This window comes from Prionailurus bengalensis, chromosome D1 (assembly GCF_016509475.1).
Source record: "Prionailurus bengalensis isolate Pbe53 chromosome D1, Fcat_Pben_1.1_paternal_pri, whole genome shotgun sequence".
NCBI classification, from domain to species: domain Eukaryota; kingdom Metazoa; phylum Chordata; class Mammalia; order Carnivora; family Felidae; genus Prionailurus; species Prionailurus bengalensis.
This window is the reverse complement of record NC_057346.1, coordinates 115,122,633-115,143,770: the sequence shown is the minus strand read 5'-3', so window position 1 is coordinate 115,143,770 and position 21,138 is coordinate 115,122,633. Positions and strand designations below refer to the sequence as shown.

Genomic DNA, 21,138 nt, shown 5'->3' with positions numbered 1-21,138 from the left:
ACCAAAACCCTTCCTCCTTCCTCTGGGACCACCCAGACCCTTCCTTCTTCCCCTGGGACCATGCAGACACTTCCCTCTTCCCCTGGGACCACACAGACCCTTTTTACTTCCCCTGGGACCACCCAGAGCCTTTCTGTTTCCTCTGGGACCACCCAGATCCTTCCTTCCTCCCAAAGGACCACCCAGAGGGTCTCTGTCCCCACCTCCCACCCAGGCCCCTCCTCCCCTCGGACCACCCAGACCCTTTCTCCTTTGTCTGGGACGACCCAGATCCTTTCTTCTTCCTCCAGGACCACCCAGACCCCTCCTTCTTCTGGAACCACCTGGAAGGTCACTGTCCCCACATCCCAGACAGTTCCTTCCTCCCCCTGGACCACCCAGACCCTTCCCCCTTCCTCTGGGATCACCCAGAGGGTCACTGTCCCCACCTCCCAGCCAGGTCCCTCCTCCCCCCAGACCACCCAGAGACTCTCTGTGGCCACCGGCCAGACGCTTCCTCCCTCTGCCAGGATCATAGAGAGGGTCTCCAGCCCCAGCCCCTCTCTCTCTCCGGGCATCCCCACGATGACCAGCAAGCCCACCTCAGTCCACGTACCCACCACGGTCCCTGTGGTGACCTCCAGTGGGCAGACCACCCCCTGGTCCCGGCCCAGCAGGCCCACCTCCAGGACCACGCCGCTCTCCACAGCCCCACAGTCCGGCTCCACCAGGCACACGCTGGCCCCCACATCCTCCCCGGGCTGCAGGCCACGGTGCGCGTGGACAGACTGGTTCGACGAGGACTACCCCATACCGGGCCCCAACGGCGGGGACTTCGAGACCTTCGCGGTCTGGCGCTTGGCCGGGCACGTCTTCTGTGACCGGCCCCGGGACATCGAGTGCCGATCAGAGAAGGTGCCCGACGCGCCCCTGGAGGAGGTGGGGCAGGTGGTCCAGTGCAACGTGAGCTTTGGGCTGGTGTGTCGCAACCGCGAGCAGCCGGGGCCCCTGCCCTACTGCCACAACTTCCACGCGCGACTGCTCTGCTGTGAGGACTACAGCCACTGCGCCACCACCCCCGCCACCACTGCGGCCCTGTCCCTGGAGACCTCCCTGTCCCCGGAGACCTCCCGTACCTCGGCGATGCCCACCACCACGCCCACCACTGTCTCCCGCTCCCCGCCCAGCACCCGGGTCAGTGCGTCCCCGACGTGGCGCACCGAGACCTCGTCCGGCCTCCCCGGCACCGTGCCCAGCGCCGCCGGGGCCACCTCCAGCACCAGGACCTCCCTACCGCCCCCCACGACCGAGGCCACCAGCTCCCCGCTGAGCACCGCCCCGGGCCCCTCCCCAGCTGCCTCCACGTCCCTGCCTGTCATGGCGTGGACCTCGTCCACTTCCGTGGTCACCACCCCGAGGCCCCCAGCATCCAGCAGCACACACTTCACCACCGGCTGCCTCTGCCGGGCATACGGGCAGCTCTTCTCTCCCGGTGAGTGAGGAAGCCCCTGGTTCCTTCCAACTGTCCACCCAGGGCACTCAGACCCTGGGTCTCTGGAGCCCTCCGTGTGCTTCCTGTGACTCAGGTGGTGCCGCCCAAGCCCCACCTTCTCCTGAGCTAAACTTGGCGTGATCCCCTTGGTGATTTTCTCCTCTACAGGGGATGTGGTCTACAACAAGACGGACAGTGCGGGCTGCCACTTCTCTGCCATCTGCAACCAGCACTGTGACATTGACCGCTTCCAGAGCACCTGCCCCACCTCCTCACCCTCAGCATCCTCGGCCCCCCTGGCCCCCTCCTCCGCAGCTCCTCCCTGCGACCTCCTTGTCCCTCCCCGACAGGTGCGCTTCCTGCCTGTGCTTCCTTGTTTTGCCGTGTGCCTGGGGTTGGGCAACCAACTGGGGGCTGAGGCCTGCCCTGCTTGGGGCTGTGGGTGGCCCCCGCTCACCCCTCCACGGGTAGGGCCGGAGGAAGGCGCCAAGGGTTGGGGCTGGCCCAGGACACAGGGCCCGTCCTGGGCAACGAGGGACCTGAGGCTGTGGCAGGGCCACGTGGCAAGTCTCATGGCCCCCAGCCGGTGAGCACCGTACCCTCTGTCTCCCAGGTGAACGAGTCCTGGACCCTGCCCGACTGCACGGTGGCCCGGTGTGAAGGCAACAACCGCATGGTGCTTCTGGAGCGGAAGTCGGCGGCCAGCGTGAGCTGCGTGAATGGGCATCCGCCAGTCAGAGTGTGGCAGGGGAGCGAGCCGTGCGACTTCCGTTTCGAGTGCGAGTGTAAGCTGGGTGGGGCCGGGGGGTGTGCAGGGAGCCCCCCACATGGAAGGGGCTCCTGAACGGGGGGTGGGCGTGCACACGGGAGCAGCAGCCGCGCCGTCGTCCCCGGGGTTTCTGGGCATCTTTCACGGAGCTGCCGTCTGGGAGCCCTTCCGGCCTGGGCCCCGGACGCCTGGACGGCAGGTTCCGGGAGAAGTGAGGACCGCACACTGGGTCACAGCACCAGGAATGCCTGAGGCTGCAGGGAGGGCCCTCCCTGCCTTGTCAGCTTTGGGGGCTCCAGGCATCCCTAGGCTTGTGGCCACGGGCCTCCAGCCGTGGCTCGGCCTTCCCGTGGCCGCTCTTTTCTTTACAAGGACACTTATCACTGGGCTAGAGCGACCCTGGTAATCCGGGACGGTATCCTCTAGATACTTAACGTCATTACTGACATGAAGACCCTTTCCCCAAATAAGGGTCCATTCTCAGGCTCTGGGGACACGTCCTTATCCTTCAGGGCCACCATCCAGCCTACTTGCCCATTTTATAAAACAGGCAGCCGAGGGGCGCCCGCGGGGCTCAGTCGGTTGAGCGTCCGACTTCAGCTCAGGTCACGATCTCGCGGTTTGTGAGTTCGAGCCCCGCGTCGGGCTCTGTGCTGAACATCTCAGAGCCTGGAGCCTGCTTCGGATTCTGTGTCTCTCCCTCTCTCCGCCCCTCCCCTGCTCAGGTTCTGTCTCTGTCTGTCAATAATAAATAAACATTAAAAAAAAAATTTAAAAAAGAGGCAGCCAAGGCCCAGGGCAGTTGAGTGGCTCCCCCGGGTGGCACTTTTGGGGTGAGGGGACTGCCCATGTCCCGCAGGCTTGTGCAGTGGCTGGGGCAACTCTCACTACAACACCTTTGACGGCACCTCCTACTCCTTCGTGGACAACTGCACCCACGTGCTCATGCGGGAGATCCGCCCGCGCCACGGGAACCTCAGCATCTACATGCACAACTACTACTGTGGGGCCACCTCAGCCACTGCCCAGTGTCCCCGCGCCCTCAGCACCCGCTATAAGTCCACGGAGGTCATCCTCACCACCAGCACCGGCGCCGACGGGCAGGAGGAGCCCCTGGTGAGTGGCCCTGCCCTGCATCACCGGGGAAGGCCTGCAGGCCTGGAGGTCAGCCCCCGGAGGGGCCTCTGGAAGGGCAAAGGGCGTGCCATGACGCCCCGGGGGCCCGAAGAACGCAGCCAGCTGGGACTCCCCCAAGGACTTGGGGCCCCAGCACCCGGGAGGGAGAGCCTCCAAGGCAGGCCCTGCCGCCCCACCGCCCGATCATGGATCCCCCACCCCCACCCCCTGATATGTCCTCAGATACTGTTTGACGGAAAGCAAGTGAGCCCGGGCTTTGCCAAGAACGGCGTGAGTGTGTCCGTGACAGGCACCACCACGATGGGCATCGACATTCCTGCCCTTGATGTCAGCATCAGCTTCGACGGGCACGTCTTCCAGGTCCGGCTGCCCTACACCCACTTCAGCCACAACACGGAGGGCCAGTGCGGTGAGTGGGGGCCACAGCCGCCTCAGCGCAGGTGGGGGGAGGGGCAAGGGCAAGACCGTGACCCTGCTGCCCCACCTCCCCAGGCACCTGCACCAACAGCCAGACAGACGACTGCCGCCAGCCAGACGGCACCACCGCCCCCACCTGCCAAGACATGGCCCATACCTGGCTGGTCAGGGAGAGCAGCAGGGAGGACTGCGGGGCACCCACCCCCCAGCCCCCGGTACCACCCGCCACGCCCACCTCCTCCCCATGCCCCCCAGGACCTCTCTGCGAGCTGTTGCTGAGCCCGTGAGTGTCTCCTCTGGGTTTGGTGGTCCTGGGACAGCGACCTGCTCTCTGCCCTGGCCTCTGACCGCCCCTGCCCACAGGGTCTTCGCACAGTGCCACGGCCTCATCCCGCCGGGCCCGTTCTTCAGCTCCTGCGTCAGTGATGGCTGCCAAGCCGACCGCCAGGCGCCCTGCAAGAGCCTGGAGGCCTACGCAGCCCTCTGCCGTGCCCAGGGCGTGTGCAGCAGCTGGCGCAACGCCACCGGCGGGCTGTGCAGTGAGTCGGGGCGGCCCCTGGGGGCTCTGGCCTCCTTGGCCCACCTGACCCCCGTCTCTGTCCCCAGACTTCACCTGTCCGTCCGGCAAGGTGTACCAGCCGTGTGGCCCCGCACAGCCCGCGTCCTGCGACTCCAGGTAAAGCCTGCCTGCGAGGTCCGGGGGCACCAAAGGGCCTGGGGCTCCCTTCCCCCACCCCGATCTCTGAGCCTTCGCTCCCGAGTGGCCCCGGGCAGCTGGCCAACCCCAGCAGCCCGCCCTGCCCTCGGCCCTCGCCCCTAGGACTGCACTCATGTGGATCGAGGGTCCTAGGAATGCCCTCCTGTCCTTGCAGGCGCCAGAGCGAGGTGGGCAAGGGGCTGGCGGAAGGCTGCTTCTGCCCGGATGGACACACCCTCTTCAACACGCACACAAACGTCTGCGTGCGCGAGTGCGGTAAGCACCCGCCGCGGCTGCCCTGACCTGAGCTACAGGGCTGCAGGGGAGCTCTGGGGTGGGAAGACACCAGTCCAGGACCGTCCCTCCTGGGTGCTCACTCCACAGAGGGCGCAGTATGGCCGTTCCCCAGGGAATTTGTGTCCCCAGCGGGAAGAAGAGGCCTCTGCTGGGGGTGGGGGCAGCCAGGCCCGCAGAGACATGTCCCAGGGCCTGTGGTCTCTGCCCACTGGGTCTGGAACCCAGCACCCCCAGTGATCTTCACCTTCCTTCTCCCCTTGCAGGCTGTGTGGGACCAGACGGGTTTCCCAAATCTGTGAGTATTCTGCCCCCCAGCTACCTGCCCCCTCGCCTGAGCAATGGGAGGGAAAGCCCCATCTCAGGGCACCCTGCTCTGCCCGGGCAGCCCTGTGGGGGGCTGGCGTGGGGTGCCGCAGTGTGCGACACATCCCTGTCACCCGGGCTGCTGCAGAGATAGCAGCTTGAGCGGGGGGCCAAAGGCTGGCATGACCACACTGAGGGCTGCGGCCCAAGAGCCAGGGCACCGTCTGGGAGTCTCCAGGGACCCTGACTGGTCTCTTCCAGCCCGGGGAGCGGTGGGTCAGCAACTGCCAGGACTGCGTGTGTCATGAGGGCTCCCTGTCGGTGCGGTGCACGCCCGTGCTGTGCGAAGCCCAGGACCGGCCCCCGCAGTGCAGCCAGGCGGGCCTGGTGACTGTGACCAGGCCTGTGGCTGACAAGCCGTGCTGCATGGAGACACTGTGCGGTGAGCCCCGTGCCCCCACTGGCCACAGGGTGAGGAGGGCCGAGGAGGGGGCCAGTTGGTGGGCCTCTTGGTGCTTCATTTTTCTACCTAAAGTGAGGCTGGTGGCTTCTGGTGTGGCTGCGTACAGCGAGGGGACCAGCAGGAACCCAGAAGATTCGACCCCCAGGAAAAAAATGACTGTGCAAGAAACTCCCCTAGACTGTGAGCTGGCACGGCCAGAAAAGGGGAGCTGCAGGGGTGCCCCTGACAGCGCCCTGACTCTCCCACAGTCTGCAACACGACCACCTGCCCCCAGAGCCCGCCCAAATGTGTGCCGGGAGAGGAGCTGGTGGCCACCCAGGAGGAGGGCGACTGCTGCCCCACCTTCAGCTGCCGTGAGCTGTGCTGGGGATTCTCTGGGGCGGGGCTCGGGCGGCGGAGGGTGAGCGGTTTCCCCCTAACACCTGGGCAGGTGCTCAGCCCTCCCTTTCCTCCCAGGACCTAAGCTGTGCACCTACAACGGCACCGCCTATGGGGTAAGGGCTCTGCTGAGCCAGGGGGCAGTGGGTGGGGCCCTGGGCTCCGCACCTCGGCTAGGGGACCTCCACCCCTCGTCTGGACAGGCCCAGCCCTGCCTGCAGCCTCCTGCTTGAGAGCAGATAAGCACGGGGCTCTGGGTCCTGTAGAGCCTAGCGGAGACATGAAGGAGGGGGACACAGGGGCGGCACTGTCTGCCGAGGGCCTGGGAGGGCCATGGGCTGAATGCCTGCCTCTGAGAGCTTAGGTTCAGGGTCTCCCGGGAGCCTCCTCACAGCAAGAGGGCTGGGGTAGGACCGCGCCCTCCCAGCCCCCTCCAGCCTGCCTGCCTTCCCTGCCTCTGCCCCGGTCTGTGCTCAGCCAGGGGGTACATGCAGAATTCTATTTGAAGAACAAAGAAACCACTTTCTGTAGGCCTTCCCTTCCTGCCGCCCAGCCAGCAGCAAGGAAGGGTCTTGGCCCCGGTCCTGTGCCCCCACCAGTGCCCTCAATGTTGCCTCCCCTCACCCCAACCACTGCAGATCGGTGCGACCTTCCCAGCGGTCACTCCCTGCCACACATGCACCTGCCTGTCCGTGGACACCCAGCACCCAACGGTGCAGTGTGAGGAGGACAACTGCAGCACCACCTGCCCCCAGGTACACCCTCCTGGGCAGACGCCGGTAGTGCCTGCCTGGTGGCAGCCCTGGGCAGGTTGCTAAGGAGGTCGCTGGGCCCTTAGGGTATGGATGGGGTTCAGGAGAGCTGGGGAGGGGGACTGGGGGTGAGGATGTAACCGTCCCTGTCCCTCAGGGCTTCCAGTACCAGAAGGTGGACGGACAGTGCTGTGGGGAGTGCGTGCAGACAGCGTGTCTCACGCCGGACGGCCGGCTGGTCCAGGTAAGAGGGGGTTCGGTCTCCGCCCCCCCGCCCCCCCGCCCCGCCAGGGGAGACTTCCCTTCAGCCCTTCTCAGCCCACCAGATCATTCATTCCCCTGTGGGCCTCCACCCTCCCCATCGCATTTCTGCAGCCCAACGAGACCTGGGTCAGCAGCCTCGTGGACAACTGCACGGAGTACCGCTGCGACGCCAGGAACGGGCTCCACGTGCTCACCCCGAGGCCGCTGCCCTGCCCGGACCCGTCCAGCTGCCAGGTGTGTGTCCCGGGGCCGCCTGCGTCCTGGAGATCCCTCCCAAGGGCCCCGCCCACGCCCGTCCCCGGAGGCCACGCCCCACAAGGGCCACGCCCACCCGATTCCCCGCTCCCCACCTAGGAGGCCACGCCCCACCCCTGGGAAGCCCGCCCACGCTCGGCCCCAGAGGCCCCGCCCGCGCTCCTACTCCTGGGAGTTCCTGCCCAGCCCCCAGACCCCCCACCCCGCTCTGTCTCCCCCACCCCTGCAGGGCATCCTCAGGAAAACTGGCTGCTGCTACTCCTGTGAGGAAGTGGGTAAGCTGAGGCCCGCCTACCTGCCCCCACCCTCCAGCCCCTCCCAGTCTCTATGCACTGATTTCTGCCCCAAGCTGCCTCTAGCCCCAGCACCCCACCCCGAGCGCGGGGCTCCCGAGGGTGGGAGGAGCGGCCCAGGTCAGGGGAGAGCTCTTCCCGCACCTCCACCGCCCTTCCTCCCTCCGCCCAGACTCCTGCCAAGTCCGGGTCAACAGGACGGTCCTGAGACACCAGGGCTGCGCCACCCAGGCCCCGGTCAACGTCACCTTCTGCGAGGGCTCGTGCCCAGGAGTGTCCAAGTGAGCGAGGCCGGGGCCCCTCCCAAGGGCCCCCTCCCTGCCCCAGACGGCCCTGGCTTCTGCCAGGTGGAGCAAGTAGGCGGGGAGAGCAGAAGGAAGGATGTGACGTTGGCTCAAGACCCTGGGGGGGGGGGGGGGGTGGTTCCTGGAGGGAGGAGGGTCTTGTCTGATCAGCTAGTTTGATGAGCTGGTTCCAAGAAGGGAGGGGGCCTGACCAGAGGAGGTCAGAGCTCGGTGACCCTGAGCGCTGTCCCAGGTCAGGTCAGAGAAGCCCCCAGTGCTCCGAGGACAAGCTCAGGGCTGCCCGTGATTGGGTGGGAGCCATCCTCTCCAGGCCCCAGAGAAAGCAAGAGCTGGGTGGCTGGGGCTGGAAGAGGCGGGTCCTGAGGGTGGCCACTCAAATCTGCAGGTTCTCCATGGAGGCCCAGGCCATGCAGCGTCAGTGCACCTGCTGCCAGGAGACAAGGCTTCACGAGGAGGTGGTGACCATGCAGTGTCCCGATGGGACAGCGGTCCAGCACACCTACACCCACGTGGACGAGTGCAGCTGTGCTGCGTCCTGCGTCCCTGCTCCCGAGGCTCCCGAGGACAGCACCCCCATCTTCTCGATCTAGGGGTCCACCACTGGCTGTTGCCATTCTGACCCCATCCCGCAAGCTCCCTCCCTCCCCCTCCGGAGCCAGAACACTCACTACCCAACCGCGGATAGCCGGGCCAGCCTGCTGCAGGAGTCCGAGCACACCCTCCACCCGTGCCCTCGCGACACCTGCGCCCTGGAGGTGATGGTGCCATGACAGCCTGCCTGAGGGGGGCTCCAGGAGGGGGCCTTGCCCTCGGAGCCCCTTCAGCACATCTTGGCCACCTGCCTGGCCATCAGGGCCGACCCCTCATTTGAGACACAAGCGCCTGCTCCGTCCGGACTCGCCCCCTTCTTGGTGTCAGAGGTGTGCCCCATAGCAAAGTGCGCATCAGCTGCCATGCTGCTCCCCGCACTGTGGGCCTGCGTGCCCCCCTCCTGCCCCCCGCTGCTCCTCAAAGCCCCGGGGAACAGATTCCTGCTGGCCACCTCCTGCAGCAGAATTCAGGCTGAGGCCCATCCAGGCAAGGCCAGGCCGGCAGCCTCCAGGGAGCGGTGCCAGGCAGGCCCATGTCTGGACCCAGGCGTGGGGTTACCATGGCCGACAGGAGGGCCCTGGGCAGGGGTGGGGGGCGTCGGAGCTCCCTCTGCTCACTCAGCCCCGATCTTCCAAATAAACGCTGAGCATTGTGTACATGTCTTGGCCCTGGAGTCTTTTCCGCCGAGTGCCCCCCTCCGTGCGTCTGTGGGCCAGGCAGGGCCCCTCAGGCTGTATAGCACCCCCAGGGCTCATGCCGGACCCGCTGGGAGGGACAGGTGGGTGAGGGGCAAGGAGGCCCCTCGGGGTCAGTCTTGGGCTGTGGGGAATTGGCTGGGGCCAGGCATGAGTCATCATTTCAAACACATGGGATTTATAAGGAGACTGTTTCACTGGTGTCGGAAGACTGGAAAACCCGCTGGCAGCGTGGACGCAGCCCAGGGCCGTGTCAGCGCAGGCAGTAGCTGCCTCGTGGGCTGGGTGCACACGGAAGAGGGGTGCTCCATGCTGCCCAGACCCCAAGGCAGCTGCTGGTTGCTGCAGGGCCTGGCCCCGGCCCGGGTCTCACTCGGTGTGCTTTCTTCAAGGCACCTGTCCCACCTCGACTTGCTCTACGAGGGCCCTTCTTGCCTCATCTCACCAGGGAGGCGGGGGCAGGGGGCAGGGATCTCTGCCTTCTTTTCTGCCGCTGTACCCAGAGAGCTCCACGTGCACATGGTGGGTGTGGGAAGGATGGGGGAGCAGGTGGGGTGCGCAGACAGGAGAGGTGCTAACCAGACACAGAAGGCGCCCCACTTACCTGGGCCAGAAGGACGAGAAAGACCCCCAAGTGGGCAGAGCTGGTTTCAGGGGGTACTGCCACCTGGGGAGGCAAAGGACGCTGCTGGTGGGGGCTGAGTGGGAGGGCCTCTCCCCCTCCCTGAGTCACATGACCTGCCTCTGCACTCAGTGTGGCTCCCATGCCCCCACCCCCACCCCCCACGCCAGGGGAAGGTGGGGCTGGGGGCCCAGGGAGAAGGGCCTGGGCTCTCTTAAGGCCACTGCTGGCCTTTCCTACGATCTCAAGAGGTCCATCCAGGGCAGGTCACCCTGGGCCCTGGCCAGCCGGAGACGGCTCGTGCAGCAAATGAGGCCTGCTGCCCACTCCTGGGACCAACTTCTGAAAGCTTACCCTGAACTTCTGGTCTGATTTCCTGAGTCTTTGTTAACCCCCGTGCAAAACAACAGCATTCCTTAAACGCCTGTCATTCCCCCGGTACACTCTCTTCCTTAAATAGATGTACTTCTTACCTAATTTAAACACGTTCCTAAGGGACCGGGAACATGAGCATCTCTTGCCGTGGACAAGAGCTCGTGTCCACGAAGTGCAGCTCCTGCGGGGTGGCACCCGATGCAGCGTGAGCCATTATTTCTCCGCTTTGCAGGTGGGGACACTGAGGCACGCAGCAATGGAAACACTCGCTTCAGTAAGGGTGAAAGCCAGGCTCCGTCCAGGAGATCTGACTCCAGAGTCCACACCGTCAGCCACAGGGCTCCACCGTGGCCCTGGAGGAGGTAGCTATAAAAACCAACACAGCGCATAAAGACAAAACACTGTTGCTTAAACTTTAAATATTTTTGAAAAGGGATTTCTGGTTTCCAGATGGAAAAGTGGGCACGTCTTCCCCCACAGACAGAAAAACCACGACAGAGATAGAAAGACCTTTTAAAATAGAAGAGCTGAAAACAAGAAAGTGAAACCGACAGACGTCCCGGACAAAAGGTTTTGGGGGACGCACCGTGGTGAGAGGGGGCCATGGCCACAGGTGGTGAGGTCTGAGGGTCCCGGGGCAAAGAGAAAAGCTCAGAGCTGCCGGAAGGACAAGACCGCGTGCTCGCCCCCCAGGGAGACCGGGACCAGCACCGGGAACAGCACGACGGAAACTGCCTTTGAACGCTGGACTCCACACGCGAGTAAACTCTCATTTGAAAGCGATAATGAAAACACGGCATTTTCAACAAGCCGGGACCCGGAAGGCTGGCATCTCACCAGGCCCCATGTGGGACCTAACCAACAGGCAGAGAAACCACACCGCACCGTCGCCTCTCAGAAACCCACACACGGGATGCACGAGTTCCCAATTTTAACGCGTCAAAGTCGCCAGTATCTTTTTTCAGGCTGGTGCTTCTTGGCCCTATTTCACGCAACTTTCCCCGCCTTGGGATCAGAAATATGGTCTCCTGGATTATTTTCTAGAAGCGTGACAATTTTGCCTCCCACCTAAAAATTTTTTTAAGCTGGGATGAAACATACATAACACGAAATTTACCATCTTAACCATTTTTGAGTACACAGTTGGGTGGTATTAAATACACTCGCCTGTCCCTCATCCCCACCATCCATCCCCACGATCCTTTTAACCTTGTAGGAACCGAGAGACCCTATACCCAGGAGGCAGTAGCTCTCCACTGGCCCTGCCCCCCGCCCCAGGCAACCGCCGGCTACCCTCTGTCTCTACGGCTTCCGCGACACCAGGTAACTCACATGGGTAGAATCCCACAGTACTTGCCTTCTCGCGACTGGCTTATTCACCGAGCATCCGTCCTGCAGTTTCATCCATGATGTCGCAGGTGTCAGCGCCTCCCTTCTTCTATGACTGAGCACCATTCCGCTGTGTGTGCGTATCAGATTTTGTTTATCCGTGGCCGCGTGGGTGGCTTCCACATTTTAGCTACTGTGGAGAATGCGGCTCGGACATGGGTGTCTCCTCAGGACCCTGCTTTCACCTCCTTTGGGCTACACTCAGAGGTCAGATTGTTGGATCGTGCGGCAGCTCTAATTTCAATTTTCTCAGGGACTGCCATACTGTTTTCCACGGCGACTGAACGAATTTACGTTCCCAGTAACGTACGAGGTGTGGGGGTGCCGATTTTTCTATATCACCTTGCTTGCTACTGTCACTAAATCCTAGCCGTCCTGGTGGATATGAACCAGTATCTCACGGTGGTTTTAATTTGCGTTTTCCTGACAACTGGCGATGTGGAGCATCTTTTCATGTGTTTGTTGGCTACCTGTATGTCATCTTTGGAGAAATGTTTATTCCTTTGCCCCCTTGTTTTTAATTGGATCGCTAGGACTTTTTTGTTGTTGACTTTAAGAAGTTCTCTGTATTTTCTGGATTTTAATCCTTTGTCAGATGTATCGTTTGCATATATGTTCACCCATCATGTGCACTGACTTTCACTCTGTGGATAGTGTCTTTGGGTGCACAAAATTAAAAAAAAATTTTTTTTAAATGTTTATTTCTGAGACAGAGAGAGACAGAGCATGAGTGGGGGAGGGGCAGAGAGAGAGGGGGACACAGAATCCGAAGCAGGCTCCAGGCTCTGAGCTGTCAGCACAGAGCCCGACGCGGGGCTCGAACTCACAGACTGCGAGATCATGACCTGAGCCGAAGTCGGACGCTCAACCGACTGAGCCACCCAGGCGCCCCATGGATGCACAAAATTTTTAAATTTTTATGAAGTACTATTTGGTTATTTTTTTCTTTTGTTACCTATGGTTTTGGTGTCATATCCAAGAATAAATTGCAAATCCAGCAGGAAGAGAGGTGCTAGCCCATTGGGGGGGGGGGGAAGGATATTTTCCTCCTCCACTGACAACAGCCCAGCCAATGAGAGTCAGAGCTCTACCAATGAGACAATCACAGCCCAGCTAATGAGAGATGGTCACAGCCCAGCCAATGAGAGATGGTCACAGCTCAGCCAATGAGAGTCAGAGCTCAACCAATGAGACAATCACAGCCCAGCCAATGAGAGACGGTCACAGCCCAGCCAATGAGACAATCACAGCCCAGCCAATGAGAGGCAGAGCTCAACCAATGAGACAATCACAGCCCAGCCAATGAGAGACTGTCACTGCCCAGCCAAGGAGAAGCCCCTGTGAAAAGCCTCCTTTTCCCCTGTTCTGGGGACTTGCCTATGGTTGGTTGTGCTGTAGCTTTTTTTTTTCCAGGATTACAGGTCTCTGCTAGTCCCAAATAAATCCATTTTTGCTGGTAAACTGGCAGTTTATACACACACACACACACACACACACACATACATATATGTACACACACATATATACATATATATACATACGTATATACATACATATATATATGTACATGTATATGTAGTTTACTTGAGACAGAGACAGAACGTGAGGCAGGGAGGTCAGAAAGGGAGGGAGAGAGGGAGAATCCCAAGCAGGCTCCACACTGTCAGCACAGAGGCCCACACAGGGCTTGATTTCACAAACTGAGATCATGACCTGAGCCGAGATCAAGAGTCTGACGCTTAACCGACTGAGCCACCAGGTGCCCCTGGCAGTTTTATGTTTTAGGACATTTTTTAGGTTGGGTAGTTTCCACGTGTTTCTGGCTCGTGGAAGGTCTTTATCATGAAAGGGCATTGAATTCTGCCAAATGTTTCTTCTGCACCAGTTGAGACGATGATATGTTTCCCCCGCTTTATTCTGCCGATGTGGTGCATCACACTGATGTGTGTGTGTGGAACCATCCTTGCATCCCATGAAATCAACCTCACGTGGTCATGGTGTATGATTTTCTAACAACTTCTGAGTCAGTTTGCTAGTATTTTGTTGGGCGTTTCTGCACCATTGCTCACGTGGCTACTGGTCTGGGGCTCTCTTTCCGTACAGTGTCTTTGTCTGGCTTTGGTGTCAGGGCAATGCAGCGTCACAGAACAAGCTAGGAAGTATTTCCTCCTCTTCATAGGTTTCTTGGAAAAGTTTAAAAGATACCTTTTTTTTCTTTTTTAACATTTATTCACTTTTGAGAGACGGAGAGAGACAGAGCATGAGCAGGGAAGGGGCAGAGAGAGAGGGAGGCACAGAATCCGAAGCAGGCTCCAGGCTCCGAGCTGTCAGCACAAACCCCAACGTGGGGCTTGAACTCATGAAACGTGAGATCGTGACCTGAGCCGAAGTCTGACGCTCAACTGACGGAGCCACCCAGGCACCCCAGTTTTTTGGAAAACTTTAGGAAGGACTGGGGTTAGTTCTCCAAAATGTTTGGTAGAATTCACCAGTGAAGCCATCAGGTCCATGGCTTCTCTTTGTTGGGAGAGTTTTGATCACTGGTTCAATCTCCTCACTACTTCTAGATCTATTAGGATTTCCCATTTCCTCCTGATTAATCTTGGTAGCTTTTTTTTTAAGGTTTTAACTTAAATTCCAGTTAGTTAGCATACGGTTAACTAAAAACATAGCGATGGGGTCTCGGTAGGTTCTGTGTTTCTAGAAATTTGCCCATTTCCTCTTAGTTATCCATTTTTTTGGCATGTAATTGTTCATAGTACTCTCTTATAACCATTGTTATTTCTGTAGAGTCGGCAGTAATGCCCCTCTTTCAATATGATTTTAGTATTTGTGTCTTCCCTCTTTTTCTTAGTCCACAAAACTAAAGGTTTGCCGAATTTGTCAATCTTTACAAAGAACCAAGTTTTGGTCTTGATTTTTTTCCTACTGTTTCTCTGTTTTGTTAAGCCCGGCTCTCATCTTCATGATTTTTTCCCTTCTGCTAGCTCTGGCTACTTACTTCTCCCTTTTCTGGTTCCTTATGCTGTAAAGTTGGATGGCTGATTTGTCTTTCTTTAAAAAAAAAATTTTTTTTTAATGTTTATTTATTTTTGAGACAGAGAGACAGAACATGAACCGGGGAGGGGCAGAGAGAGAGGGAGACACAGATTCCGAAGCAGGCTCCAGGTTCTGAGCTGTCAGCACAGGGCCCAACGTGGGGCTCGAACCCACGAACCGTGAAATCATGCCCTGAGCTGAAGTCGGACGCGCAACCCACTGAGTGACCCAGGCCCCCATCTCCTCCTGCTTTCAGATTCCTTGTCTTTGGGTCTGGAAGTTTGATCACAATGTCCTTGGTGTTTGTTGAGCTTCCTGGAAGCTTATATTCATGTCAAATTTGGGAGGCTCCCAGGCGTTACTTCTCCGAATATCCTCTTTGCCCCTTTCTCTCTCTCTTCGCCTTCTGGGACTCCCACAGCGGTGTGTTGGTCTGCTTGCTGGTGTCCCACAGATCCCTTAGGCTCTGTTCACTTTGATCTTTTTCTTTCTCTTCCTTGGACTTGACCATTTTCTTTGTCCTATCTTCAAGTTCACTATTTTTTTCTTCTGCCTGCACAATTTTGTCTTGGACCCCCTCTAGTGAATTTTTCATTTCAGTTTTGTGCTTTTTACCTCCAGAATTTGTTTGGTTTCTTTTTAGGTTTGTATTTGTATTTGTATTTCCATTTTGTTCACGCACGGTTTTCTTGACTTTCTCCACAACTTCTGTCAGTTGTTTTAAAGTCTTCATCTAGTGCATCTGCTATTGGGTCTTTTCAGAGAGAGTTTCATTGATTTATTCTTCCTTTTTATAAACCATACTTTCTTCTTTCTTTGTATGCATTATGATTTTTTTTATTGAATACTGGACATGTGAACTGAAGAATGTGGTAACCCTGGAAATCAAATTCTCCCCCTTCCCCAGGTTGGCAGTTTGTGTTGCTTTTATGTTATTTTTAAAATTATTGTTATACACTGTCCTGTGCCAAGGATCAGACCAACCTGTAAGTGTAATGTCTGCTCAGGTCTTTTCCTAGCCTTTTCCTGGGCATCCCAGGTCATGTTCTAATTTTCCCCTTATTTGCAGTTGTTTTGAATGTCTCAGTCTTTAGTGTCTGGTTCCCAGAAAGGGAAAAAGAGAAGAATGAAGAGGGGAAGGGCACTAGCCCTTTAAATCCTTGGGAAGTCACTTTAGCTGACGGGGGAGGAGGCTGTGACAATGGCGGTGGGGGGGGCGGCTGAGGGGGAACAACAGCAGTGGCTGGCTCCCTGGCCGTCTGCACCTCTGTGGTCAGAAGCAGCAAACAGCCGTCAGAGCACAGATCCCCAGGATTTGGAGGGCAGGGTCCTTCTTGGCCACCCTGGCTCCCGCAGGTCCTATACAGGCTGTTTCCAGAACACGTGCGTGCGTGACCGCCTGCCTGGGGCCGGGGGTCAGGTGGGTAGCTGCTGTTGTCCTAACATTGGCTGAAATGGACTGCGACGTGCTTTCTAGGAATTCCCCTGAATGTTGCAGGCCTTCAACACACTCCAGGGTTCAGAATGGCTCCATGGGACGGGTTCTGCCTGTGCAGATGTTGTCCGGGTGGGGAGGCGGGCTCTCCCTTCACAGGGCCTCTCTGCCATCTTTCCAGCATCTTCCTGCCTTGACATGTTGAATTACGTTCCGAGTCCCCCCAGAACTGACTGAACGTGGCCCAGAGCAGGGGCCTAATTCCCCTCATCTGGCGTCTGGCTAACTGTGCCAGCACAAGGTACGAGAAGCCCCTCTGTGCCTTGCTGTGCTGTCACCTGCGCTCCGGTCTCTGTTCTGTCCCACTGGACCCTCCGTCTGTCATCTAAGTACAGACAACTGTCCTTACTGTCTTCACACCCTGTTGTTTCTTTTACAAGAACGCCTTGACTCTCCTTAGCCGTTGGGACTCCCACATGCTTAGAATCAACCTCCCAAGTTTCACCACCACCAAGAGGCGGGACTTGTGGGCCGGGGATCAGGCTGAGGTAAGTTACCTCGAGGGAAATTAACACCTTCACATACTATTTCAATCCATGAACACAGCACGCCCCTCCGTTTATTGTGGCTCCCGCCCTCCAACCCGACGGTGCTGCCTGAAATACTCACTTGCTGGAAGCATCTCTCTGGGGTCCCCCTTTCCACTGTCCTATTTTCAAAAACTTCAGAAAGAACTTTTAAACATATGTTATTAGCATCTCGGGGCTGTTTTCAGTGGGATGGTCCCAACAAACCTCACTGGCTGTGTTCCTGGAAGGAGGTGTTCCCTCTCAGCGAGGGCTATCGGCCTCAGAGGGAGTCTTTCCCCTTCCCACGGGGGCCGCTGTGGCCTCATTGCAGAGCCTGCCCGTGAGCCAGCCGGGATGCTCCCATGGAGGTCTGAGTCTGCCCACTTAGGGTGGCCGGGCCACCCTGGCCATCCCCGGCTCAGAGCTGACTCCTCGAAGGGCTCTCCCGCGAGAGGCCGGCACCGGCACTGCGTCCCCACGGACAGGGGTGACGGCTCCGCCGGGTGGTGGAAGGACACCTCCCCCTCACCGCCACCCTGGGGCCGCGCATCAGTTGCACTCTCTGCCTAGGCAAGCCGCTCTCTGCCTTGCCCCGTTTCTCCCTGCGAGGTCAAGGGGAAGAATGTCTCCATAATCTGGGTCACTGAGGGACGAGGGCTGGGTCCTGCTCCTCCCAGACTGTGCCCACGGAGGCCCCGTGACCGCTGGGTGCTGCCTCAACCCCTGGACACTCTGCCCTCATCTCGATCCAAGTCCCCCGTCCAGCCCCAATGCAGGGCCTACTGTGCCTCCCTCCCCGCCTGAAGGGTCCCGATGCCTCAGTCATCTCCTGGCACCCTCACCACTTGCCTGGCACCGTGATCCCGCCTGGATCCCAGGCTGGCTTCTGCAACCCGGCTGAGGCCTGCGTGTCACTGTCGAGGGAACCCAGCTCTACCCCTGAAGGCGTCCCGTGTGGCTCACAAGGGGCACGGGGGCAGGACAAGTTGTAGCCTTTTCTAGAACCCCGCCGGTGTGTTCCACTCTGACGACTCTCCCCAAGCCCGATCCTGTGAGGGGCTCTGGCAGGCGCCCACAAGAGCTGAGTGACCCCTGTGCCACAGCAACTTTCTTCAGAGTCTGGGTAACCTGGGGGTCACGTGCTCATTCTCCCCGACCGTCCAGCTCGTCTGGGGCCTGCGGTCTGGGGACGCAGCTCATCTGGGAACCGTGGAAGCATGGGGCGGGGAGTTTCGAGGTGGGTCAGCTTTGAGGGCAGAGCCCCACCCAGCCCAGGGCCCAGGCCTCACCCTCCTCCCCTACGCCCCTCAGTCCACGCCGCACGCACCCCGCCCTGCCCGCACAGGCGTGAATGCCACACGCCGTGTTCATCCCACCCACATGAACCCGGTGGAGTTAGCGACTCGTCGTAAGGTCTGTACGTTTTCACTTTCCCTTCACACGTGAGGTCTTCTGCTTTAACTCTGCTGATGCCCACGGTTAACGGGCATCGGACGTTACAGCTTAGTAGCAAGACGGTTTGGGCTCCGCCAGGGTGAGCGTCTTCCAGGAGCCGACCGCCTCGTGCCACCACACACACACACGCGCTCCCGGCCACGCTGTGTGCTCGCGTCCCGGGTCGGGTCTGCTCCACGGCCGCCAGCGGAAACGTGGGGCCAGTGCCTTCTCCTGGGGGCTCTGCCGTGTGGTGCTCCCAGGTCTCCCCGTCCCCGCCCCCCGCCGAGAGCGCCAAGCCTCCCCTAAAACCAGCCGCGGCTTTCCTCCCACAGAGACTCCCTCCTCAACAGGTGTTTGGGGATTATTTTCAAAAGCAAAAATCGAAGAGCTCATGCTAACAATAAGCTCTCAGCACCAGGGAAGACGCCCAGAAGGGCTGGGGTCTGCGCGCACCCAAACGCCGGGCGCCACCCGCACTCGCGCACAGTGGGTGACCGGAGGGAATTCTCGTTTACTCCAGGGCCGCAGCGGACGTGGGGCCAGGACTGGAGCCCTCCATGCCTGTCTGGGCGCAGGGGAAACCACAGCCAGGAGCAACAGACCGGCTCTCCTGGGCTCCCCTCCCCCGCAAGCCAGCATCTGCCGTGAGGACGGTGGGAAGGTGAAGGATGATGCGCGTCAGTCCAGAGGGTCTGGGAGGCGTGGGAAGGAGCAGGGAGTTGCCAGGTGGCTCAACAAGGGGACGCTGAGGAGAGGCTAAGGGAGGCCAGTGTGTGTGCAAAGGCCCTGGGGCGGGGCTTGCCGGCGGTGGCTGGAGCAGGGTTGGGGAGTGGGTGTCGGAGGGGATCCGGAGACCCTTGCAGGGGCTCTGGCCTGCCGGGCGTTCTGGGCACACGACGGACGTGACCCAGCCTGAGCAGGTGCGAGGGCAGAGGCAGGAGGACGTCCAGAGGTGAGAGGAGGATTCCCCGAGCCCCCGCCTCCTGCATCCTCGGTCCTGCCTCTGCACACACGTCCCCACTCCTGTCCGAAAGCCCCTCTCCTGGCCATGCCCCCAGCTGGGCCTTCTCCCACCGGAACCCTGAGCACTCTGAGCTGGACCCGACGTGGAAATGTTCCTGGGGGCCCCGCAGTGACACGCGCCGTGTCCACGCCCCAGCTCACCACCTGGGGCCCCGCAACACAGGCGGAAGAGCCCTCCCCACGGGCCCTGCCTCACCCTCTCCTCCCGCCTCTCTGCCCCGGCCCAGGGCGAGCACCTGCCAGGAGCGGCCAGGGTCCGCTCTCAGACATCTCTCTCGCTTGTGTGGAGGTGCGAGGGCCGTGGGCACTGGGAGGGCAGACAAGCCATCTGCTGCAGACTGAACGAGCCCCCCAAGGTCCTATGTGGAAGCCTGACCCCCGGTGTGATGGCGTCCGGACGTGCGGCCTTTGGCAGGTCACGAGGTCATGACGCGCAGCCCCCAAGACAGGATTGGCGCCTGGTAAAGGGGTCCCAGTGGGCCACTCCCCCACTTCTGTGACGTGAGGACACAGGGAGAGGACGGCCCTCTCCAGACACCAAATCGTGGGCGTCCAGCCTCCAGAGCGGTGAGAAAGCAGTGTCCACCGTTACGTCCCATCTGCGGTGTCCTCTTACAGCAGCCGGCCGGACGCGCAGACGGAGACACCACCTCCACTTGCAGACGAGACGACCGTGCATTCGGAAAACCACGGAGCCAGTGCACAGAAGGAGCGGTGGCAGACGGCGCCACACGGGCCAGCAGCCTCCCCCACCCTGACGATGAGCAGCCACGACAGCAAACGACAACCGGGGCGTGAAGGTTACGAGGCGGTGCTCTCAGTGGCAGCACGGCTCAGGGGATCACGGGCTCGGGGGCCAGAGCCCAGGCTGCCTCTGGGACAGCTCGGGACCATGTGCTGCCAGGCTGGCTCCTGGCAGTTCGACCCAGCCCAGAACCGCCCTTGAGGGTGCCGAGGAGGGGACCCCAGGGCTCAGCCTGTGCCCCCGGGGCGGCACAGCCTCAGACACCGGCCCCAAGCACGTCGGAATAGCAGACGCCCAGACGGCAGGGGGAAGGGCGCGGAGCCCTGGGGGGCGGCCATCTGCAAGGACAGGCTTCAGACATCGGGGCTCCGGGGGCAAGCTGGAGGGGCCACTGGGGAGGACGTGTGCTCACACAGAAGAGCAGAGGGCCGCCCGCCTTCTCGACGGGTGGCCGGGACCCTCCCCGCATCCAGCGCTGTCGGCTGGAGGAGAGGCTGTGCTCCCCACGGACGGCCCTACAACACTGTGCCAAGCAGACAGGGCAGTGACCCCAGCCCTTCCCAGGGGCACCCCGGGATCAGATGGGCCACCAGGGCCCCGTTACCATCCGCGTCTACGGGGCCACAGACCCACCCGCCGTCATGTCTCGGCTGAGTGCACGGCTGCGACACCAGCAGACCCCACCAGTGATCCCCTTGACGTTGAGTAACAGCTCCTGCAGTTAAGGGGGAGCCCCGAGCCCCAGATCTGTGTCACACAGTCATGGGCACTGGGTGCCACGCTCCGTGGGGCGCATGTAGCTCTTGAACCGCTCCACGGTCTCCTGGGCAGCGTGCAACCCGCCACCAGTCTGCCCGTTCAGCTGCCACGTCCAGTGGCTGTGTCCTCACTTCCGGGCTTCTTTCCGGTCTCTCAGCCTCTCGTCCTCTGCTCCCACTCTGCGTTTTGTCCTGTTTTCCCATTTTAAGTCTCCGCTGGTGTTCGGGGCAGGTCTCAAGGTCTCATGCTCCCAAGCCGTGCTTCACGGCTGCTCCCGTGCACACAGACGTCCTGGGGCTGTGTGCCCGCTCGGTCCCTGGAGGCCGGGCCCACACCGTGTCCTTCCAGGAAGAACGCGCTTCTGCTCCCGGCACGCAGCACGATCTCTCCTCGGGGGCTCCCAGGGCTGTGGGCTTCCAGCAATCTCCGGCTTGCCTCCTTGGGCTGCCTTCCCTTCCAGCTCCCTCTCGCACCAGCTGGACAGCGGCCCCTCCATCGGGAGCCAGGCCCGTGGCCTTGAGAAGGCTCGTCCTGGGTGCCTAGGACCACAGCACCTGCCAGCACGACGGAGCGCCTGCCTCGTGGTGCGCGTCTGGGGAACGTTGGGGAGCGGACAGACGGACCCCCCCGTCCCCCGCAACGCTCCATGCAGCCCCCA

At 60.5% G+C, this 21,138-nt stretch overlaps 1 protein-coding gene across 1 annotated transcript in view; it reads left to right on the top strand.

The window, feature by feature from the left end:
- The window catches only part of MUC5B (mucin 5B, oligomeric mucus/gel-forming), a 35,514-nt gene extending 26,137 nt beyond the window's left edge, over positions 1 to 9,377 (top strand). Inside the window, exons 33-51 of the mRNA XM_043582339.1 lie at positions 291 to 1,471; positions 1,640 to 1,821; positions 2,085 to 2,256; positions 3,100 to 3,356; positions 3,600 to 3,786; positions 3,870 to 4,077; positions 4,158 to 4,333; positions 4,401 to 4,470; positions 4,667 to 4,767; positions 5,052 to 5,083; positions 5,353 to 5,533; positions 5,803 to 5,907; positions 6,011 to 6,048; positions 6,571 to 6,687; positions 6,842 to 6,928; positions 7,060 to 7,182; positions 7,433 to 7,478; positions 7,669 to 7,777; positions 8,187 to 9,377. Coding sequence (XP_043438274.1) covers positions 291 to 1,471; positions 1,640 to 1,821; positions 2,085 to 2,256; positions 3,100 to 3,356; positions 3,600 to 3,786; positions 3,870 to 4,077; positions 4,158 to 4,333; positions 4,401 to 4,470; positions 4,667 to 4,767; positions 5,052 to 5,083; positions 5,353 to 5,533; positions 5,803 to 5,907; positions 6,011 to 6,048; positions 6,571 to 6,687; positions 6,842 to 6,928; positions 7,060 to 7,182; positions 7,433 to 7,478; positions 7,669 to 7,777; positions 8,187 to 8,391 — 3,577 coding nt within the window. The 3' untranslated portion in view covers positions 8,392 to 9,377. The remainder of the gene's footprint in view (positions 1 to 290; positions 1,472 to 1,639; positions 1,822 to 2,084; positions 2,257 to 3,099; positions 3,357 to 3,599; positions 3,787 to 3,869; positions 4,078 to 4,157; positions 4,334 to 4,400; positions 4,471 to 4,666; positions 4,768 to 5,051; positions 5,084 to 5,352; positions 5,534 to 5,802; positions 5,908 to 6,010; positions 6,049 to 6,570; positions 6,688 to 6,841; positions 6,929 to 7,059; positions 7,183 to 7,432; positions 7,479 to 7,668; positions 7,778 to 8,186) is intronic.
- The last annotated feature ends 11,761 nt before the right edge of the window (positions 9,378 to 21,138 follow it).